The sequence below is a fragment of the Mesoplodon bidens genome (assembly GCF_964165515.1).
Source record: "Mesoplodon bidens genome assembly, chromosome: 19".
Lineage (NCBI taxonomy): Eukaryota > Metazoa > Chordata > Mammalia > Artiodactyla > Ziphiidae > Mesoplodon > Mesoplodon bidens.
The window spans coordinates 22,019,975-22,038,894 of record NC_138179.1 but is presented as its reverse complement, the minus strand read 5'-3'; the positions used below and the strand labels follow the sequence as shown (position 1 = coordinate 22,038,894).

The 18,920-nt window shown below is 52.7% G+C and overlaps 1 protein-coding gene across 2 annotated transcripts; it reads right to left on the bottom strand.

Annotated features, from left to right (window-relative positions):
- Window positions 1–2,290: 2,290 nt before the first annotated feature.
- ALOX15B (arachidonate 15-lipoxygenase type B) lies at window positions 2,291–13,190 on the bottom strand. Of its 2 annotated transcripts, none has more exons than XM_081220259.1 (14): window positions 12,971–13,190; window positions 12,667–12,889; window positions 12,315–12,396; window positions 9,168–9,290; window positions 8,772–8,875; window positions 7,316–7,488; window positions 6,932–7,078; window positions 6,628–6,831; window positions 5,516–5,602; window positions 4,977–5,146; window positions 4,667–4,788; window positions 4,469–4,569; window positions 4,221–4,346; window positions 2,291–3,808 (listed from the first exon to the last, which is right to left on the bottom strand). In XM_081220259.1, exons 1-14 carry the CDS (start codon window positions 13,115–13,117, stop codon window positions 3,629–3,631), a joined length of 1,989 nt encoding a protein of 662 aa, XP_081076385.1. In that variant the 5' UTR covers window positions 13,118–13,190; the 3' UTR covers window positions 2,291–3,628. The 2 variants fall into 2 exon arrangements, with proteins under 2 accessions (XP_081076385.1, XP_081076384.1); XM_081220258.1 differs by having other exon boundaries at window positions 2,292–3,808; window positions 4,221–4,391; window positions 12,971–13,189.
- Window positions 13,191–18,920: the final 5,730 nt, after the last annotated feature.

Genomic DNA, 18,920 nt, shown 5'->3' with positions numbered 1-18,920 from the left:
ACTTGCGCCTGACCTGCAGTCGAGGGGTCCGAGGTGTCGCAGGGCACGAGGCGGGGTTGCGGGGATTGACAGCCGTCGGGGCGGGCGCTTCCGTGGGGACCCTTGTGCGCGAGGCTGGGGCCCCAGTGGCCTGTGCCTAACTGGCGTCTCCCCCGGCGCTGCGCGACCCCACGGCCCGCAGTCTAACCGCAGCTCCTTTCGCTGTGGCCTCGGCGGGCCTCCGCTTCTCCGCAACCGCGTCTGCCTTTGGCTCCTCCCGGTGACGCCGACCCCTCCCACCTCCTCTGCTCCGCCGCCGTCCACGCCCAGCCCTGGAGGGGGAGGTCCCGTAAACCACTCTCGGGAGCGGACCCTGAGCCACTACGTGTCCTCCCGTGCCAGCCTAGTCCTCTCTCCATTTCTGCGCCTGTGGCCTCCATCCCTACCCTCAGCGTTTTCTCGGTGGGGGCGTGATCTGTTCCCCATCCTCCCTGTGTAGTGGTCCAAGGCCTCTGGGAAGTCCAGCATGGATGGTGGAGAGAAGCAGGGGCGCACAAAGGTAGAGAGGAGGCTGGAAGAGGACCCGGCAATGAGGGAAGAAGGGACACAGGCTCAAGGCACTGCAAGGGTGGGACATGGAGCCCCTGCTTCCAGCCGGTCGAAGTACAATTTTCAAAAAATATTTAAAACATGATTCATACAAATTAGAATGAACATAAGTCAAAGTCGAATGACTGCAGTCATTCAACTCAGCAAGGTGGTAATGCCGGTTCCAAGAACAGTTGAGGAGCTGCTCTTTGTAGGCAATTTTATAAAGGATGTTAGGATAGAATTGCTAGCTAATGTTCCACACGGCAATAAACTACCACCTTTGGGGTTATCTTTTTTTTACTGAACAGAAATCATTTGCATCTCTACTAGACGCAAGTTACATGAACTTCACATAGACTGAGGTCTTTATTAACAATAAATAGCAAAATAAAGCAATGATATATTCTTCTAGAAAACTAAATATCCTTGAAAGGACAGGCAGTTGTCCTCTTGGTCAGTTTGGGATATTTTTTTCTTAATAAGGCTGTTCTGTGAGTATATCAGGCAATCAAATAGCTGTCTTGGGCTTCCCTGGTGGCGCAGTGGTTGAGAGTCCACCTGCTGGTGCAGGGGACGTGGGTTCGTGCCCCGGTCTGGGAAGATCCCACATGCCGCAGAGTGGCTGGGCCCGTGAGCCATGGCCGTTGAGCCTGTGTGTCTGAAGCCTGTGCTCCGCAATGGGAGAGGCCACAGCAGTGAGAGGCCCGCGTACCGCATAAAAAAAAAAAAAAAGATGTCTTTTCCTTGGATTCCTGTCTCTCTCTCTTGCTCTCAATTTAAAGTCCCCACTCCCTTAGCTTTTGTTTTTGTTTGTTTGTTTGTTTTTAACCATAAGAAGGATCATACCATGCTAATCATTTTGTGACTCATTTTCCACCTACATAACAGTACATCATGGATTTTTTTTCCATGTCAGCATTTAAAGATTGACTTTATTAGCAGTTACATTATTTTTCTTAGTAGGATTATTTCCTAAAGTTCTAAAAGTTTCTTTCCCATTATAAGTAATATTGCATAGAACGTCGTAAACATTGTAAACATTATTGTAAACGTTAGATTTTAAAGTTTGATTGAGACTTCCAAGAGTTCTCCTCAAACCTACATTGTCACACTGTTTTGCCAGGGCCCTGTGGCTTCACACACTTGACCCTTGACCATTCACATTCTCACCATGGGTTACTTGTCTTCAGTTTTTATGCCTGGGGCTTCCCTCGTGGCGCAGCGGTTAAGAATCTGCCTGCTACTGCAGGGGACACAGGTTCGATCCCTGGTCCATGAAGATCCCACACGCCACAACTACTGAGCTTGTGCTCTGAGCCCACGAGCCACAGCTACTGAAGCCCGCGCACCTAGAGCCTGTGCTCCGCAACAAGAGAAGCCACCGCAATGAGAAGCCCGTGCACCGCAACGAAGAGTAGCCCCTGCTCGCAGCAACTAGAGGAAGTCCACACGCAGCAACAAAGACCCAAGGCAGCCCCCCAAAAAATAAATTAATTAATTAATTAAAATTTATTTGTTTATTTGGCTGTACTGGGTCTCAGTTGCGGCACATGGGATCTTCAGTTGCGGCATGCAGGATCTAGTTCCCTGACCAGGGATCGAACCCAGGCCCACTGCATTGGGGACGTGGGGTCTTACCACTGGACCATCAGGGAAGTCCCTTAACCCTTTTTTTAATCCCTCAAGGCACACAGTTTCTTTTCCATAAACTCCTTTATTGCTTCAGTTTGCAGGAATTGTTTTAAATCAAAGAAGTTTGACAGCTATATATCTCTGAATCATTTCAGGTTACACTGAATCTCAATAAAGAATGAACAGTGCCAGTGCTGCGTGCTGGGCGTCGTTGCCCTTTCTGAAGTGTTGTTCTGTTTATTTCAGTGGCCATGTTTGTGCGGTTATTCAAATATATATTGCATCTGTTTGCAGTGTTTTATAAAAATTAGTGAAACTGAAAAACCAAAGCTCTGCTGCCTGCAATATGAGACAAATGGAAATCACCAGGTGAATTCAAGGGGACACATTTTTGGCTTTATTGGATGCTCATTGAGTCAGAACAAGAAAAAAGAAAAACAGAATTAAAGAATGTGTATGAAATGTTGGAATTCTGCCACTGAGAATTGAATCTAGAAGGCAATCTACGATTAATGATATATTGCCTAAGTCTCGGGAAATGGAAACTGTTTTATAATATGCAAGGCTCCTGTCTAACTTTGGGGTATATTTTTATTTATTTATTTATTTATTTATTTATTTTTGGCTGCATTGGGTCTTTGTTGGTGCGCGTGGGCTTTCTCTAGTTGCGGCGAGCGGGGGCTACTCTTCGTTGCAGTGCATGGGCTTCTCATTGCGGTGGCTACTCTTGTTGTGAAGCATGGGCTCTTGGCACGTGGGCTCCCGTAATTGTAGTACACGGGCTTAGTTGCTCCACCGCATATGGGCTCTTCCCGGACCAGGGCTCGAACCTGTGTCCCCTGCATTGGCAGGCGGTTTCTTAACCACCGAGCCACAGGGGAAGTCCTGGGGTATGTTTTTTTTTAGAAAGCATATGTGGGCACTGCCTGCAAGTCCCCGGCAGTAGGTCTTCCTTCTGCCCTGCTTCCCATGGCCCTTTCTCAGTGGGTTGTTCATTTTCAAGTTGGGACCATAGGTCACCATCAACCTCTCGAGCAGTTTTCAGGCGGGCCACACCTTGTGCTGCTGGACAGTGTGGAAGAGGGCTGCCCTTGAGCCGCATGACCATTAGGTCCAATCAGTTGTGGTCAGTGGGATCGGGGGCAGGACTGTGTTCCCCCTATGGTACCTTTCCAGGGGGCTGTGGGTGTGCAGGCACTTTGAGGCTTGGAGTCTTCAAAAGGCATAGTGGTGCCGTCCAGTGAGCTTTTATTCTCTGGGGTTTTTTTTTGTTTCTGTTTTGCGGTGTATCGGGGATGAGTTACACCAGACCCAGCAGGGGCATATGGGGGCCTGGTTTTCTGGGGAGTCCTTTTCTCTGGGTGGCAGGTAGCCTAGAGCTATGGGGTCAAAGAGATGTCATGTGGGGCCCTTTTCCCCAGGGGATTTAGATGGAGACGCTGTTCTCGATGTTGGGAGGGTCCAGGTAGGTGTAGGGCAGCTCCAGGTCCTGGTTTCGCTCCCGGATGTCTCGCGAGATCTGAGCCAGGCGGCTCTGGAAGGCCGCGATGCTCCAGCACGGGGCTGCCTCCGTGAAGTGCTCGTCCGGGTAGGTGCCCAGGGGCCGCTGGGAACCAAACACAAGTCTGGATGAAGGGGCTGCTTTGCAGCCGGGACCCGCCTTAGCCATCCACCCTGGGGGACCTGAAGCAGCCTACGACTGAGCCTCATCCGTGCCCCCTCCCCCTGAACGGTGATGATTACTGCAGGCAGCTCTCGGGGATGAAAGCTCAAGTCAGAGTTTTAAAGGGGGCGGCCTCACTGGAACATATCACACGTTGCCCTTGCAGCTAAGGGTGACTCTGCATCATCTCATTTGGCCATTTGACCCTCCTTGTGAGATGTCCAATGCCCTTGTGTCCCCCTGGGAAGATTCACCGGGGTCTGATGGCACAGTGGGGTGTGGGTCTGGGAGGGTAAACAGTGTCGCCTCCCTTACCCCAGGGCTGGCCTGGTCTGGCTCCCAGCCCCACACTCACTCTGTCTCCAGGCTCCTTGCTCAGCACCCAGAGGGCAATGATGACATCACATGTGGCATTGACTGGTGGGAGGGTGGCTATGAACCCCTCCAGGCTTGCCTGGCCTTTAGAGGTGGGCGGTGGCAGCTGCATGGTAGGTGGCAGGTTGGGCATCCAGGCACTGAAGTCAAACTGAAGGCCGAGAGGGCGGAGTGAGGCTAGGAGCCCGGCCCCCTCCGTCCTGCCACCCTGGCATTGACCCTTCTCACCTGCCCTGTACCGACAGCGGAATGCTTGGCCGAGCAGGTGAATATCACCATGGTGATGTACTGTATCAGGGCTTCCCGTGTCCCCAGGGAGGAGGGTACACCTGCAGGGAGAGCTGGGCTGGGAACGGGGCTACCAGGATCCTGAGGGCAATGCCGCAGAGGCCTGAGGGTAGGACCTAAGAACGGAGGTCCCCCTACCTGAGCTCTCCCGGCCTAGGAAGCCCTCGGAGAAGATCTCCCACACCCAGGCCTGGAGTTCACTGTCATCGCGGACAGACTCATCACTCAGGTAGTAGATGCCGATCATCTCGGAGACAAAGCTGCAAGGTGCACGGGGTTCCATCCCAGCTGTGAACCCCGACCCTCTCTGAGGAGTGCCCCCACCTGGTCCCAGTGCTATTAATGTCCGGCCCTCCTCCTGGTGGACGACTCCCTGGGCCTTCCTTCTCCTTCCCAGTCTTCCTTTCTGTCCCCCAAGGCCCCAGCTCTCTGGGGCTGGCCCCCTCACCATTCCACTGCACCCCAGACCTGCATCCCATCATCCCGGTAGTAGTAGTCTGGGATGTCTTCAACCCCTCGGGCCCGGATATCCTCAGGCAGACACAGGACGGAATAGTTCAGCTGTTCCATGTACCTCTGTATCAGCTCAGAGAAACCTTCAATGCCAAGGCCTGTGGACTGGGAAATGGGACTCCTGGGTACCACAACCCTTACCCCAGAAGCAGGAGGTAACAGTGGTTGGGGAGACAGGGCCACTCCCACCCCAAGACCCCAGATTCTTTTTTTTTTTTGCGGTACACGGGCCTCTCACTGTTGTGGCCTCTCCCGTTGCGGAGCACAGGCTCCGGACGCACAGGGTCAGCGGCCATGGCTCACGGGCCCAGCCATTCCGCGGCATGTGGGATCCTACTGGACCGGGGCATGAACCCGTGTCCCCTGCAACGGCGGGCGGACTCTCAACCACTGTGCCACCAGGGAAGCCCAAGTCCCCAGATTCTTTACACGGAAGGAATATCCCATCCCCACCCTCCCTAAATCAGTCTTTACCTTGTCCACCACCTTCCCGGGGGCAATGAGTAGCTCACGGGCCAGCGTGTTGATGTGCAGGGTGTACCGTGTGTGCGGGATCAGAAGCTGTAAGGGCCAGAGAAGGCAGAGCTGGGCGAAGCCTGGGTCTCTGTGCTCCCAGACCTCCCCCCATAGAGGAACCCAGTCCTGTCAATCACGCATGGAAAGAGATGACAGGGACAAGGGGGGCAGCCTGGGATAGGGATCAGGGCTCCAGGCCCAGTGATGGGGGCTAAGGTCCACCAGCATCCTGTTCTGTGACCTTGAGCATGTGCCTTCCTCTCTCTGGGCACCAGATCACTGGGCAGATGAGAGGGCTGATCTGGATAGCACTATCCAGCTCTGGCCTCATGTGATTTCCTAACCCCAGACAGGCAAAGCACCATGATAACCAGGGCCTGCGGGCCTGGCAATGTGAAATGGTCCCCTAGAGACCACGTCTGAGTGCCAGGCCCTGGGAGCTGTAGATTGCCGGAAAGAATCAGCCTGGATTGAAGAGGACAGAGTCGGGCCTGCATCCAGGGTCCAGGAGACTGTCTAAGGAAGAATCAAAAAATGTGAGCAGCTGTGGACCCCTCATCTTCACAGAGGAGATGCTCCAGGTCCCTGGAGGAAATGAATCTGGGCCATCTGAAGGCTTAGCAGAGCCCACCTTAGAGACACGAGTCTCCCTCCCAGGGCTCCCCACCCTGCAGCTATCTGCAGAAAACCTGTTGGTCAAAGCCATGTTCACGCTTTGGCATCTGTCAGCCCCAGGTCTCTCCTTTCCTAGGAGCTGGGCTTCTGTGATGGCTGTTGTCTTGAGCTCCCCTAAGAAGAGAATCTCTCTGGGGCATAGCCTGATCTCACATGCGGTCCTCTCCCTCGTGCCTGTCCCCATCACCTCACCCCAGCTCAGGGCCTGCTGCAAAGCAGCCTCTCAGGGGAATTGTGCAGGGAGATGCTGCTGAGGCAGAATGGGGGCTCAGCATCTCAGCCTGGAAGGACAAGGCCACGTGGGGACAGGCGGCATAGAACCCCGAAGGGCAGGCCAAGGTTCAGGGACCTGCAGGCTTGGGGCACAGTCTGGGTCATCTTGCTGGGCCACTGACCTTGAAGAGTGGGTGGCAGTGAGGCAGCTGGCGCAGCGTAGCCAGGGTGAAGACCTCGGTCACCAGGTGTACCTGTAACAGGTGTGTGAGGGCCTCGTGGATGGAGAACTCAGCATTGCGCACCCACGTCTTGGCCAGCAGCCAGTCCCACTTGTCGTCGCTGGGCAGAAAGATGGGGCTGTTGGGCCCAGGGGTCTGGCTGAGCTATAGGAGAGGCCAGTGGGGAGAGGCAGCCTTGAGTGTCTGCCAACCATTTAGTCAGACCTCTCCCTGCCCCTGCCCTGTCGCCTGCCCGGCTGCTGACCTGGATGGCGAGGGGCAGCAGGGGCCCACACCCTGGGCGCTGGTATAGCAGGGTCATCGGGGCCGCGGAGAACTGAGGCCTCCCGTTAATGACATTGGTGCGGATGCCAGAGAGGATGCCGTGATCCACCAGGAACAAGGACCCTTTCTGTGGGAGAGAGAAGGGGAGCCAGGGCTACCATCTGGCTTTCTAAAGGCAGAAGGTGGGGAGTATGGGGGTGGGGAGAGGATTCAGGGCCAGGAGACTGTGCACGGGAGAGGGTGTTCTTGGCACGTAGCACACAGTAGGTCCTTAACAAATGTGAGTGCTGTTCCTCTCCAGTAGGGGATGGGCCCAAAGCACTGAGATGGGGGTGCGCAGAGCCAGGACTCCTGTGCCCCTCACCTCCAGCTCAGCCTGCAGACTCGTCCCGGGGCCCAACACTGGGGCCACCATGGCATCAGTGACAGGGAAGTTCTTTGGGAGGTGGCGACAGCGGCGGATCAGGACTGGGTTGAGGCCATTCAGGAACTGGTAGGCGAAGAAGGCATCCTCCTGCCAGTGCTCAAACACGTACTCTGCAGGGGGGCAGGGGAGATGGGACCAGTCACCCCAGCGCCCAGGGGTCTCCCCCTGAGCGCCATTGTGGAGTTTCTCCTGCATCCATCCTGTGCTCCCCTCTCTTCTCATGCAGTACTTCTCAGGATGACCTCCTCTGACCCCTTGGCTTCAGTTCACCAAACAGCAAATCTCAGTCCCCAGCCCACCAGTCCCACCATCTACTTGCCATCTCCAACCCCATGACTCAAACACATAATGTCGGAGGCCTGCTCTAGCCCAGTCCCCACCACATTGCCTGGCAGACCAGGAATGGCACCTTCATCCACTGGATTGCAGGTGGCAGAGCCCGGAGTCCTCTTGGCAGCTCCCCCCGTCCTCCGCCCATCAGGTCCCACTGATTCTCCATCCTCAGTAGCTCTTGGTCCACACGCCCACTCCACCTCTGCTGTCACTGCCTCGCTGAGGATTCATTCCATCCTCTGCTGACCACAGCCAGAGCCTCCTAACTGGTCCTCCTGCTTCCACGCCTGTCCCCTAACAGCCCACTCCCCACGGCACATCTGGCCACAGTACTCCCCAGCTGGCAGCTGGTTGAAGCTCCCACTGCACTTAGGAAAGGCCCGAGCTCCTGCCACGGCCTCCACAGTCCTGCACGGCCCAGGGCCCATGCACCTCTCCTGCTTCGCCTCCTGTCTTCCTGCCCTGGCTCAATCCCCTTTGGCCACAGCAGCATCTTTCCCCTCAAAGGTCTCCACTCCTTCCATCTTCAGGGCCTTTACATGCACCGGACTGCCCCCACCCCGAATCTGAAGCACTCTCTGCCCTCATACACCATGCCTGGAGCTGTTGACACCTGCCCAACTTTGAGGTCTCAGCATAAAAGTCACCTCTGTAGAGAGTTCCCTAGCTGGACTAGGCCAGGTCCCCCTTTTACACACTCTCACTGGAGCTGATGCACAGGTTTCATAAGTGAAACTCATTATTTGCCTTTGAGCCTAATGTCCACTTGTCTGCTCAACTGGGAGCCCTGTGGGGACAAGGACTGTGTCCCCAGCCCCTAAGCAAGTGTCTCATGTGTAGTAGCCCAACAAGTGTCTGATGGATACAAGGCATTAGAAGGTCAGAGATGCCCCCACTACACATCCTTTTCTGTGTCTGAGGAGAAAGTAAGGTCTAGTGAGAGTCAGGGGCCTGCCCAGGGTCACACAGTGAACTGGCGCTTGGTTTTCTGAGATTCCTGGCAGCCAGGAGAGCTGATACCCCCGGGAAGAGGTCTGGAGCCCCGGCTGGAGCTCCTTACCCACGGCTGGGGTCTTCCGGAAGTTGAACACACTTCTCATCTCCTCCAGACTCTTCCAGAGCCCCTTGTGGTCCAGCAGCCCTTTGAGTTTCAGATCTGCCAACCTGCCAGAAGGTGTGAAGGGTGGGGAGAGGGAGGCAAGAGGCCCTGGGAGACCCGCCCGCATTGGCTAAGCTTATCCCTCCTGGGCTCCTGAGTCAGCCTCCGGGGCCGGGGTAGTCACTGCCCCTGAGGTCATCCTCACCTTGTTGGAATAGGTGGTGAGCAGAGGCCGTGCCCTGGGCGGGGCCGTGTGACCCACATCCCTTATGGTGGGGGAGCTGAGTGGGGGAGGGCAGAAGGCAGGGGTACCAGTACATCTGAGGCCCAGGGGAAGGAGAGGGTGGGCATCCTCACATTGAGCTGCCTCGCAGGTAGAAGGTGATGTTCTTTTCCAGAGAGTATTTGATGTTGAGGTCCAGGTTTTTTACGGTCTCCTCATTGAAGCAGTGAGGCCAGCCTGGGATGTAAGTCTTCCAGCTGGAGGGAGGAGCAGGAAGGCAGCCAGCAAGAAGCCTCAGGGAAACCACTGACTAGGGAGAGGGAGTGGCAGAGCCCTTGGAGGCCCTGGTCAGGGCCAGCCCCCTTCCACAAGCAGGGGTCTTCTCGGGTCTGCCCTTCCCCTCCACCCTCAAGGCCGCAGGGAGAGCTGCCATGTTCCCACAGCCATGTTCTCCCCTGGTCAGTTGATTGGTCCAGGGTTGGACACCTGGCCAGAGCAAGGCCAATCAGAATCCTTCCCAGGGAATTGGAGATTGGGGCTGGACCAGAGGTCATCTCTCTCTGGATATCTGGGTTATAGCACGTAAACACCAGGACTGGGAGACTTCCCTGGTGGCGAAGTGGTGAAGAGTCTGTGCTTCCAATGCAAGGGGCCCAGGTTCCATCCCTGGTCAGGGAACTAGATCCCATGTGTGTGCTGCAGCTAAGAGTTTACCTGCCGCAACTAAGAAGACTGCCTGCCGCAACTAAGACCGGGTGCAACCAAATAAATAAATTTTAAAAAATAATTAAAAATAAAGGAGTTGCTATATAAAAAAAAGGCCCTTTTCCACTGTGTGGACTGGGAACCAAAGAAAGCTGTTCTGCAGGGAGAGAGGAAAGTGAAGCCAGAGAGAGGAGCATCTAGGGGGCTCCAGAGACAGGGGGAGAGTCACCCTGGCTTCTGGCCCGTAAAATCTGGCTACGCTTCCAGCCCTCACTTCTGTGACCTGTTGATGCATTCCCATTTTTTCTGTCTGCTAGCTGGAGTCTGTTACTGTTCTTGCAACCACAAAATTCCTGACTAACACAGATGCATCACAGAGGGGAGGTTGTCCTGAAGGTGGGAACACAGGAAGGCGTCAGTTGCCTTTGGCAGGCATCCCATGGAGAGACACTTCAGCCTCCAAAGCTTGGGGGAGCCCAGAAATGTACTCTGGCCTGGCCTAAAGAGATTTAGCATCTCTAAATCCCTTTATCCAGCAAGCAACACAGCCTGAAGACCTTTAGGTGAAATGGTAAAATCATGTCCCTGCAAAGCTGAGGACCCCCAGCCAGTCGTCCTCTCATTCCCTCCCTCATTCATTCTTTGGTTCATTCCGTCATTGCCTTTGGGTCTGGAGAGGCAACTTCAGAGAACAATTTGCAGTTGAAGTACACTGCCACCAGGTGGTGGCCAAACCCTGCTTCTCAAACTTTAATGCACAAAAACTTAGTTCCCCCAGGGATCTTGGTAGAATGCAGATTCTCATCAAGTAGGTTTGGGGTGGGTGGCCCAAGACCCTACATTTCTAACAAGCTCCCAGGTGATGCCGACCCTGTGGATGTGAGACCTCACTCTGAGTATTGATCATTGGTTCTTCCTAATGACACAAATCAGCCTGGTATTCTTAGTTCCTTTTGCAGAAGAAAATAAGGATCAAAAATGTTAACTAATTTGCTTAAGATTTCACAGCTCCTTTCGGCAGGGCCTAGGCTGGCCTTGTGTCTCCTGACTCCTGCGTCCTTGTTTTGCCAAGAAAGGAAGAAAGGCCACTCCACAGACACAGCTCCCTCCATCTGTTCCCTCACCTGGGGCTGCTGTTGGCAGATTAGGCGCCGTGGTTTTCTCCGGGATGTAATTCACAACACACGTGGAATCACCAGGAGCCAAACAAGCCTGCAGCTGCTGCACCCCCAGAGACCTAACGCGCAAGCCTGCAGCCCGCGCTTCAGACAGCAGCCCAGTTGGCCAGACCATGACCTTTTGAACATTTGCTTCCGAGTGTGGTCCCTGGCTTTCTGCCTTAGGAGTCCTCGCCAGCGACCCAGAAAGACTCCAGCAAGAGTGAGGCATTTAAAAGCAGTGGGTTTCGGGGGCCTCCCTGGTGGCGCAGCGGTTGAGAGTCCACCTGCTGATGCAGGGGACACGGGTTCGTGCCCTCTCCGCAGAGTGGCTGGGCAGCATGAGCCATGGCCCCTGATCCTGTGTGTCCGGAGCCTGTGCTCCGCAACGGAAGAGGCCACAACAGGGAGAGGCCCGCGTACCACAAAAAAAAATAATAAATAAATAAAATAAAAGCAGTGGGTTTCAAACTTTAGTGGGCATGAGTCATCTGGAAGCCTTGTTAAAACAATATTGCTAGCGGAACTTCCCTGGTGGCTTGGGTTTGATCCCCGGTCAGGCGCAGCCAAAACAAACAAACAAAAAAAACCCCCAATATTGCTAGCAACAAGGATTTACTGTTATCGCACAGGGAATTATATATCCAGTGTCAACTACAATTTGGCACTTGCCATCCTCCTCTACAAGGATTAAATCATGTGTTGCTGCAGTTGCTGACTTTCAACTCCCAAAGGAGTTCAGGGTGGAGGGCAAAAATGAGGCATTCTGTGCTCTGGGAAAAAACGGGCAGAACAGGTTTTCAGACAGATATGATTTTATGCGCCCAAATCTTGTATCTCCTCATATCCAGAAAAGCACTAAAATCCTTCATGGTGACGACTGCTCTTCGTGACTAGCAGAAACCTTCTGCCAAAGAAAATATGTGCTCGATTGCAAGTGCTCCGCCTTCATCAAAATCACATACGTACTGACTTTCCCCACTACCTCTGTGGAGCAGTTTCTCAGAGATCTCTGAAATGCCGTCTCCTGGGCTGTAGCCCTCATTTTGCCCCAAATAAAACTTAACCCACAACTGTCATGTTGTGCATTTTTATTAAGCTGACACCAGTATCTTGTAATAACGTATAGTGGAATATAATCTGCAAATAAACAAAAAACCCAAATCACGCTGCTGTACACCTGAAATGGACACAACATTGTAAATCAACTAGACTTAAAAACACCAACACCCCTCACCCTCAATATCTGATTCAGTAGCTATGAGGTGGGTCTGAGAAACTGTATTTCTAACGAGTTCCTGGAGATGCTGTGATTGGAGGACCAGGCAGGGACTTCAGGCTGCGTCAACACCAGCAGAACGAGGCTGACCCTCATCCCCTCGGCAACCCGCCCCCCCACCTCGGTAGCCCCCTCCTCACCTGTACGTCTCCCGCCTGGCTTGCAGCTCCTCCTGTCGCTGCTGCTGGAGGGTGGGGTGGTGGTCCTCGCAGGAGATCTTCGCTGTGGGAGCAGCGGAGCAGGTGGGAAGGGCAGAGGAAGCCCCCTGACCTCCGGCCCCAGCCGCTCTCCCCTCCTCTCCAGCCACCCCTTACCAGATCCCCTGCCTCCATAAGTAGTTTCTCCCACACCAGACTGCCACCCCTCCATCCCCCAAACTCCCCAGCTCCCCTCCCCTGTCCCTCCCCCTCGGCCACACCGGCTCACCTCTCTACACCCCTTGCCCTTCCCCCCAACACACCAGCCCCCTCCTCCCTCCTGTGTCCCCCTCACCTGTCCCCTCCCGCAGCACCAGGCTCCCCTGGTCCTCCAGCCACTGGTAGCAGGGGAAGCGGAGGGGGGCGCCCTGGGGTGGCGTGAGCTGGAACCAGCGGCAGAACCAGGCGTCCGAGGCCAGGGGCCAGAAGGGACGGAGCAGCGCGGGGGGAGTCTTGTGCACGCGCAGCAGCAGCACCCGGCCCACGTCCTGGGGGCACGTCACCTCGAAGTCCTCCTCCTGGGGGGCATGTTTAGTATCCTAGAGCACCGTCTCTCCTGCTCCTTCCTCCGCCGCCCCCCACCACCACCCCACACTCACAGCGCCCGCGGCGAACTCTTTGCCGAAATGGTCCAGGGGCAGTGGCAGGGTCTCTCCTTCGGTCCCCACGATGATGACAGACATTTTGTCCCACGTGCCAGCCCCGAAGGCCTCCCCAGTGGATACCCTCACCCTGAACTCAGCCATGGTGACAGCTGGAGTCTGGCTCTCTCCTGCTCATCCGACTGCACAGCTCAGACGCTCACGCCCAGGGACAGGCACCGCCCCACCCTGGCCAGGCCTTGTGGAAGCAACTCTGAGTTCCCACGGGGCCCATCACCACCCCCAAAAGCAAGCGCTGGCTCCGGGCAGAGAGGGCGTGGCTGAGGCAGGAAGGGAGGGATGCAGATGGGGGTTGGGGTGCTCTGGGACGTGAGGGACTGGGCGTCCTGAGGTTTGGGAAACAGAACATTTCAGTGATGGGTGGGGCAGGAGGGAGTTGGGATCCAGTGGAGTTCATGGGTTCATTTGTCCCCCTCTTAGTTTCTTTGCCTCCTTAGCCTTTAAAAGCCTATGCAGGACCAACTCCCCACTTTCTACAAGTCTTCTTGGTCTGCCTTCATTATTTTATTTGATTCATGAATAATTTTGAGAACCTGCTCTGTGCCAGGTATTATGTTGGGTGCTGTGAGTATGGCCCCAGGTAAGGCCCAGTCTTTGCCCTTTTGCAGGTTAAAACTCAAGTGTGGGGACTTCCCTGGTGGCACAGTGGTTAAGAATCCGCCTGCCAATGCAGGGGACACAGGTTTGAGCCCTGGTCCGGGAAGATCCCACATGCCGCAGAGCAACTAAGCCCGTGCGCCACAGCTACTGAGCCTGTGCTCTAGAGCCCGTGAGCCACAACTACTGAGCCCATGTGCCACAACTACTGAAGCCCGTGTGCCACAACAAGAGAAGCCACCGCAATGAGAAGCCTGTGCACTACAGCTACTGAGCAACTAAGCCCGTGCACCACAGCTACTGAGCCTGCGCTTTAGAGCCCGTGAACCACAACTACTGAAGCCCGAATGCCTAGAGCCTGTGCTCCACAAGAGAAGCCATCGAAATGAAGAGTAGCCGCTGCTCGCCGCAATGAGCGAAAGCCCGTGCACAGCAACGGAGACCCAGTGCAGCCAAAAATAAATAAATAAATTTATTTTTTAAAAAAATTGGGGGATGAGGTGATGGTGGAGGCTCTGGCCCCATTCCCTGGATGGCCCCAAGTATGTTGGCAGTCAAGTACCCACCCCCCCGCCCCGCCTCGACCCTCACCCTCTGGTAAGACTGGAAGGTGTCTCTCTAGAGGAACGGACCAGCCCAAGTGTCATGTGGGGTTCCCCAATGAAATGGCTCTGCCAATTAAGCTCGCCAGTTGATAAGTCCTGTTCACACAGTTTCCAATCAGTTTTTCTTGCCTCATTCTTAAAAACGAATGAATGGCCAAGGATGACCCGACCTTCAAGGAAGGCTTCCTTCTAAAAGACAAGGACAAAAACAAAACTGAAGGGGCAGATAATTCAGGGAACAGAAGACTTCAAAGAAATCGTAATTTGGATCCTCGGAGAGAGGAGATCATGTGGCTATAGAAAATATACCCATTGTTTGTATAAAAATATACCCAATTTTACCCATTGTTTCTGGGTAAAAAGTTTGGATTTTATAGATCATCCATTTCATAAACTGTGGTAAAATACACATAACATAGGGGCTTCCCTGGTGGCACAGTGGTTGAGAGTCCGCCTGCCGATGCAGGAGGTACATTTGCGCTTGGTCATGCTGGGGAGGTTGCAGCTCTCCAGGTACCTGAGGAAGCACCAGAGGACATGAGGGCAGCGCCTGGGTGGGGCGGGGCCGGGGCCCAAGCTGTCCAGGCAGTTGATCTGCTGGTAGGAGCAACTGGAGGCTTCTTTCCGCTCAGCCTCCTCAGGAGCCAAGGCTAGTGGGGCCTGGATCGGAGCAGGTGCCACCTCCAACTCTGGGTCTGCGGATTGGCAGGGAAGGGCCTTGGCCTTGAATGTGCCTGTAGCTGGGCCGAGGAGAGAAGAGCTCCTCTGGGTTGGGCTGAGGGTCATGGGACCTGCCCCGCCCCAGGCCTCACTCCTCACCCACACCCTCACCTACTCACCAGGGACGCAGGGCCGGGGCAGAGGGCGGGCCTGGGACTCAATAAAAAGCTGCTGCCCCTGATGCTTCACCAGGTGCACATCCTTACAGATCTGCTGGAAGGACACCTGTGGGGCAGGGCAGTGGGCAGCATTGGGGAGGCGTGGCCAGCCTGGGGAGCCCAGGGCGTAGCGCAAGAAAAAGGCCCCAGGGCTTCCCTGGTGGCGCAGTGGTTGAGAGTCCGCCTGCCGGTGCGGGGGACATGAATTCGTGCCCCGGTCCGGGAAGATCCCACATGCCGCGGAGCGGCTGGGCCCGTGAGCCATGGCCGCTGAGCCTGCGCGTCTGGAGCCTGTGCTCCACAACGGGAGAGGCCACCATGGTAAGAGGCCCGCGTACTGCAAAAAACAAAACAAAAAAACCCCCACATAACATAAAATGTACCATTTTGAGAATTTTCAAGTGCACAGTTCAGATGGTACATTCACAGTACAGTCAAATATTGATACATTCACTTCGGTGAACAACCATCACCACCTCCAGAAAAAGTTCATCTCCAGAACATTTACATCATCCCAAACTGAAACTCTGTGCCTATTAAACAGTAAACCCACAGATGGTGGAGCAGGAAGACGCTGAGCTCACTTCCACCGCTTCACCAAAATTACAACTATTTACAGAGCAACCATCCATGAGAATGACCTGAAGACTAGCAGAAAAGACTTCCCACGACTAAAGAGATAAAGAAGGAACCACAATGAGATGGGAAGGAGGGTGGAGATGTGGTACAGTCAAGACCAACACCCCTGGTAGGTGACCCACAATGACAGAATAACCACAATTGCAGAGGTTCTAAAGTCACATCAACACCAAATTGGTACTTTCTCCCTGATATAATCAGGGCTGAAAGGAGAATTGATTTGTGATGGAATGTTAGTTAAACCTGTGAACCTGAACTTTCCAGGATCCTTCGTAAAGCAGGGCTGCTCAGAATGAGGCAGTTAACCATTCACATATGTGTTAAAGAGGCCAATTCCCCAGACCCTTGCACCAGGGAGGCAGGATCTCCAGATATTCAACTTGGGAAATATACATTTTAAATAGGCACATAGGGCGATTCTTCTTCAGAACCGCTGCCCTTGAGCATTTAAATATTTGTTTACATTCTGGCTGACAGCTCAAGATGATCTGAGCTGGCAGGGTCTTCTGGGAGCTGTCATCTAACCCTTCAAGATATAGATGAAGAAATCAGAGCCCTGACTGGGGAAGGAAATTACTCAATGTTTAAAAATGTCAATCAGATCTCATGCTCCCCTGCTTTGAACCCCTGAATGATTTGCCTCCTGCCTCTCTTTCTTTTTCCTCCCTCCCTCCCTTTTTCTTTCCTCTCTTCCTTCTTTCCTGTCTTTTTCTTTCTTTTAAATTCTAAAAATTTTGGTCAAAGATGTAGATGCGCATGATTTAAAGAGACAGGTCTAATAGAGAACAGACTTGTGGTTGCCAAGGGGGAGGGGATTGGGAGAGGGATGGAGTGGGAGGTTGGGGTTAGCAGATGTAAGCTATTATACATAGACTGGATCAACAAAAAGGTCCTACTGTATAGCACAGAGAACTGTATTCACTATCCTGTGATGGACCATAATGGAAAAGAATATTTAAAAAGTGTATATATATATATATATATATATATATATATATATGTATCTGAATCTCTTTGCTGTACAGCAGAAATTAACACAACATAGTAAATCAACTACGATTCAATTAAAAAAAAAGAGAGACAGACAGGTCTATAAATTTCTCACCAACAGTAGTGGTTCCCTTCACCTCTCCTGCTATCTTCCTCTCATCACAGACAAAAACTTTCATCTCTTTAGTTAATAATCTTGGTATTTACTGCCGCATCTCAACATAGCATGCATGTATTGTTTATGTTGATTTTTCAGTTTTAGGCAGACATTGGCTCCCCACTCTGGAGGACAAGATGGCATTCTCTTTCCTAGGCTTGTTCCTAAGACACAAACTTTCCTCATCTCCTATCCTTCCAATAGCGTTTCACTAGGACTAGGCAAACCAGTACTTAGTCTTTACATGATTTTGATTATGTACATCTATTCATAGGGGAGCTTTAGAGTGTACTGTAATTATTGTTTTCCTTTCCTACAAAACCTTTTGCTGCTGTTCATGATAATAGCTCTATATTTGTTATTATTTGTCCAGTGTTCTCTACACCTTTATTAATTTCACCATTCATCTAGATCCCTCTCACTATGCTGGGGCACATCAAATACTCCCAGGTTATCTCCAGTCTGCACTGTTGGCCCTCTAGCCTGCTCCTTAGCTGTCATCCTGGGCTCTTGCTTCCCCACAGTCCTTGGGATTCCTTTCCATGGAGCACGCCCTTCAATAGCTACTTCAGAAAGGGTACACGGGAGGGAGGAGCAGTTTTTAAGACCCTGCATGTCTGGAAATGTCTAAAATCTATCTACACACTTGAATGATAATGTGGAAATAATTTTTGTTTGGAACTTTGAGAGGACTGTCTCACGGGAAACAAGGTTGCTGTAAAGAAACCTGAAGTCATTTGGGTTCCTGGTTCTTTTCCTAGGACCTGCTATTCCCTCCAGAAGCTTTCTGGATCTTCTCTTTGCCCCAGGTGTTCTGTAACTTCACAATCTTGCACCACGACGTGACCTACTTTTGTTAACTATGCAGTGCTCTCAGTCAAAAACACAAAGAATGATTTACTTTCTGATGATTTTGCAGCTTGGGCTGGAGTCCCTCACACAGCTACATTCACTTGGGAGATAGGCTAATGATGGAGTATCCAAATGGGCTCAGCCACTCCTGTGTCAATGGCTGGGGGCTGGCCCGGCATCTCTCTCTCCACGTGGTCGCCCATCATTCAGTAATCCTGCCTGAGCTTCACTACATGGTGCCTGCATCCCAAGAAGCCCAAAGCCGTAATTTCCAGACCTCTTAAGGCCTGGAATTCAGACACATTCTGTTGGTCAAAGCAAGTCACAGATCAGCTCAGAGTCAACGTGGGAACACCTTTTTTTTTTTGGTTGCACCACATGGCTTGCAGATCAACTGGCGCCCTTGGCAGTGAAAGTGCGGAGTCCTAGCCACTGGCACCAGGGAATTCCCCACAACACCATTAAGGAAAACAAAAAAATCCCTTTACAGCCACTTTTAATGGAGTTTGGGGAGGGGGCAAAACCCAATGTTTGTGTTCAATCTAGTTTTTTTTAATTTATTTTTTTATACAGCAGGTTCTTATTAGTTACCTATTTTATACATATTAGTATATATATGTCAATCCCAATCTCTCAGTTCATCCCACCACCAACCCCCAACCCCGGCTTTTCCCCCTTGGTGTCCATACAATTTGTTCTCTCCATCTGTGTCTCTATTTCTGCCTTGCAAACCGGTTCATCTGTACCATTTTTCTAGATTCCACATATATGTGTTAATATATGATATTTGTTTTTCTCTTTCTGACTTACTTCACTCTGTATGACAGTCTCTAGGTCCATCCACGTCTCTACAAATGACCCAGTTTCATTCCATTTTATGACTGAGTAATATTCCACTGTTTACATGTACCACATCTTCTTTATCCATTTGTCTGTTGATGGGGATTTAGGTTGCTTCTGTGACCTGGCTATTGTAAATAGTGCTGCAGTGAACATGGGGGTGCATGTGACCTTTTGAATTATGGTTTTCTCTGGGTATATGCCCAGTAGTGGGATTGCTGGATCATATGGTAGTTCTATTTTTTTTGGGGGGGGGTACGCGGGCCTCTCACTGTTGTGGCCTCCCCTTTCAGAGCACAGGCTCCAGATGCGCAGGCCCAGCGGCCATG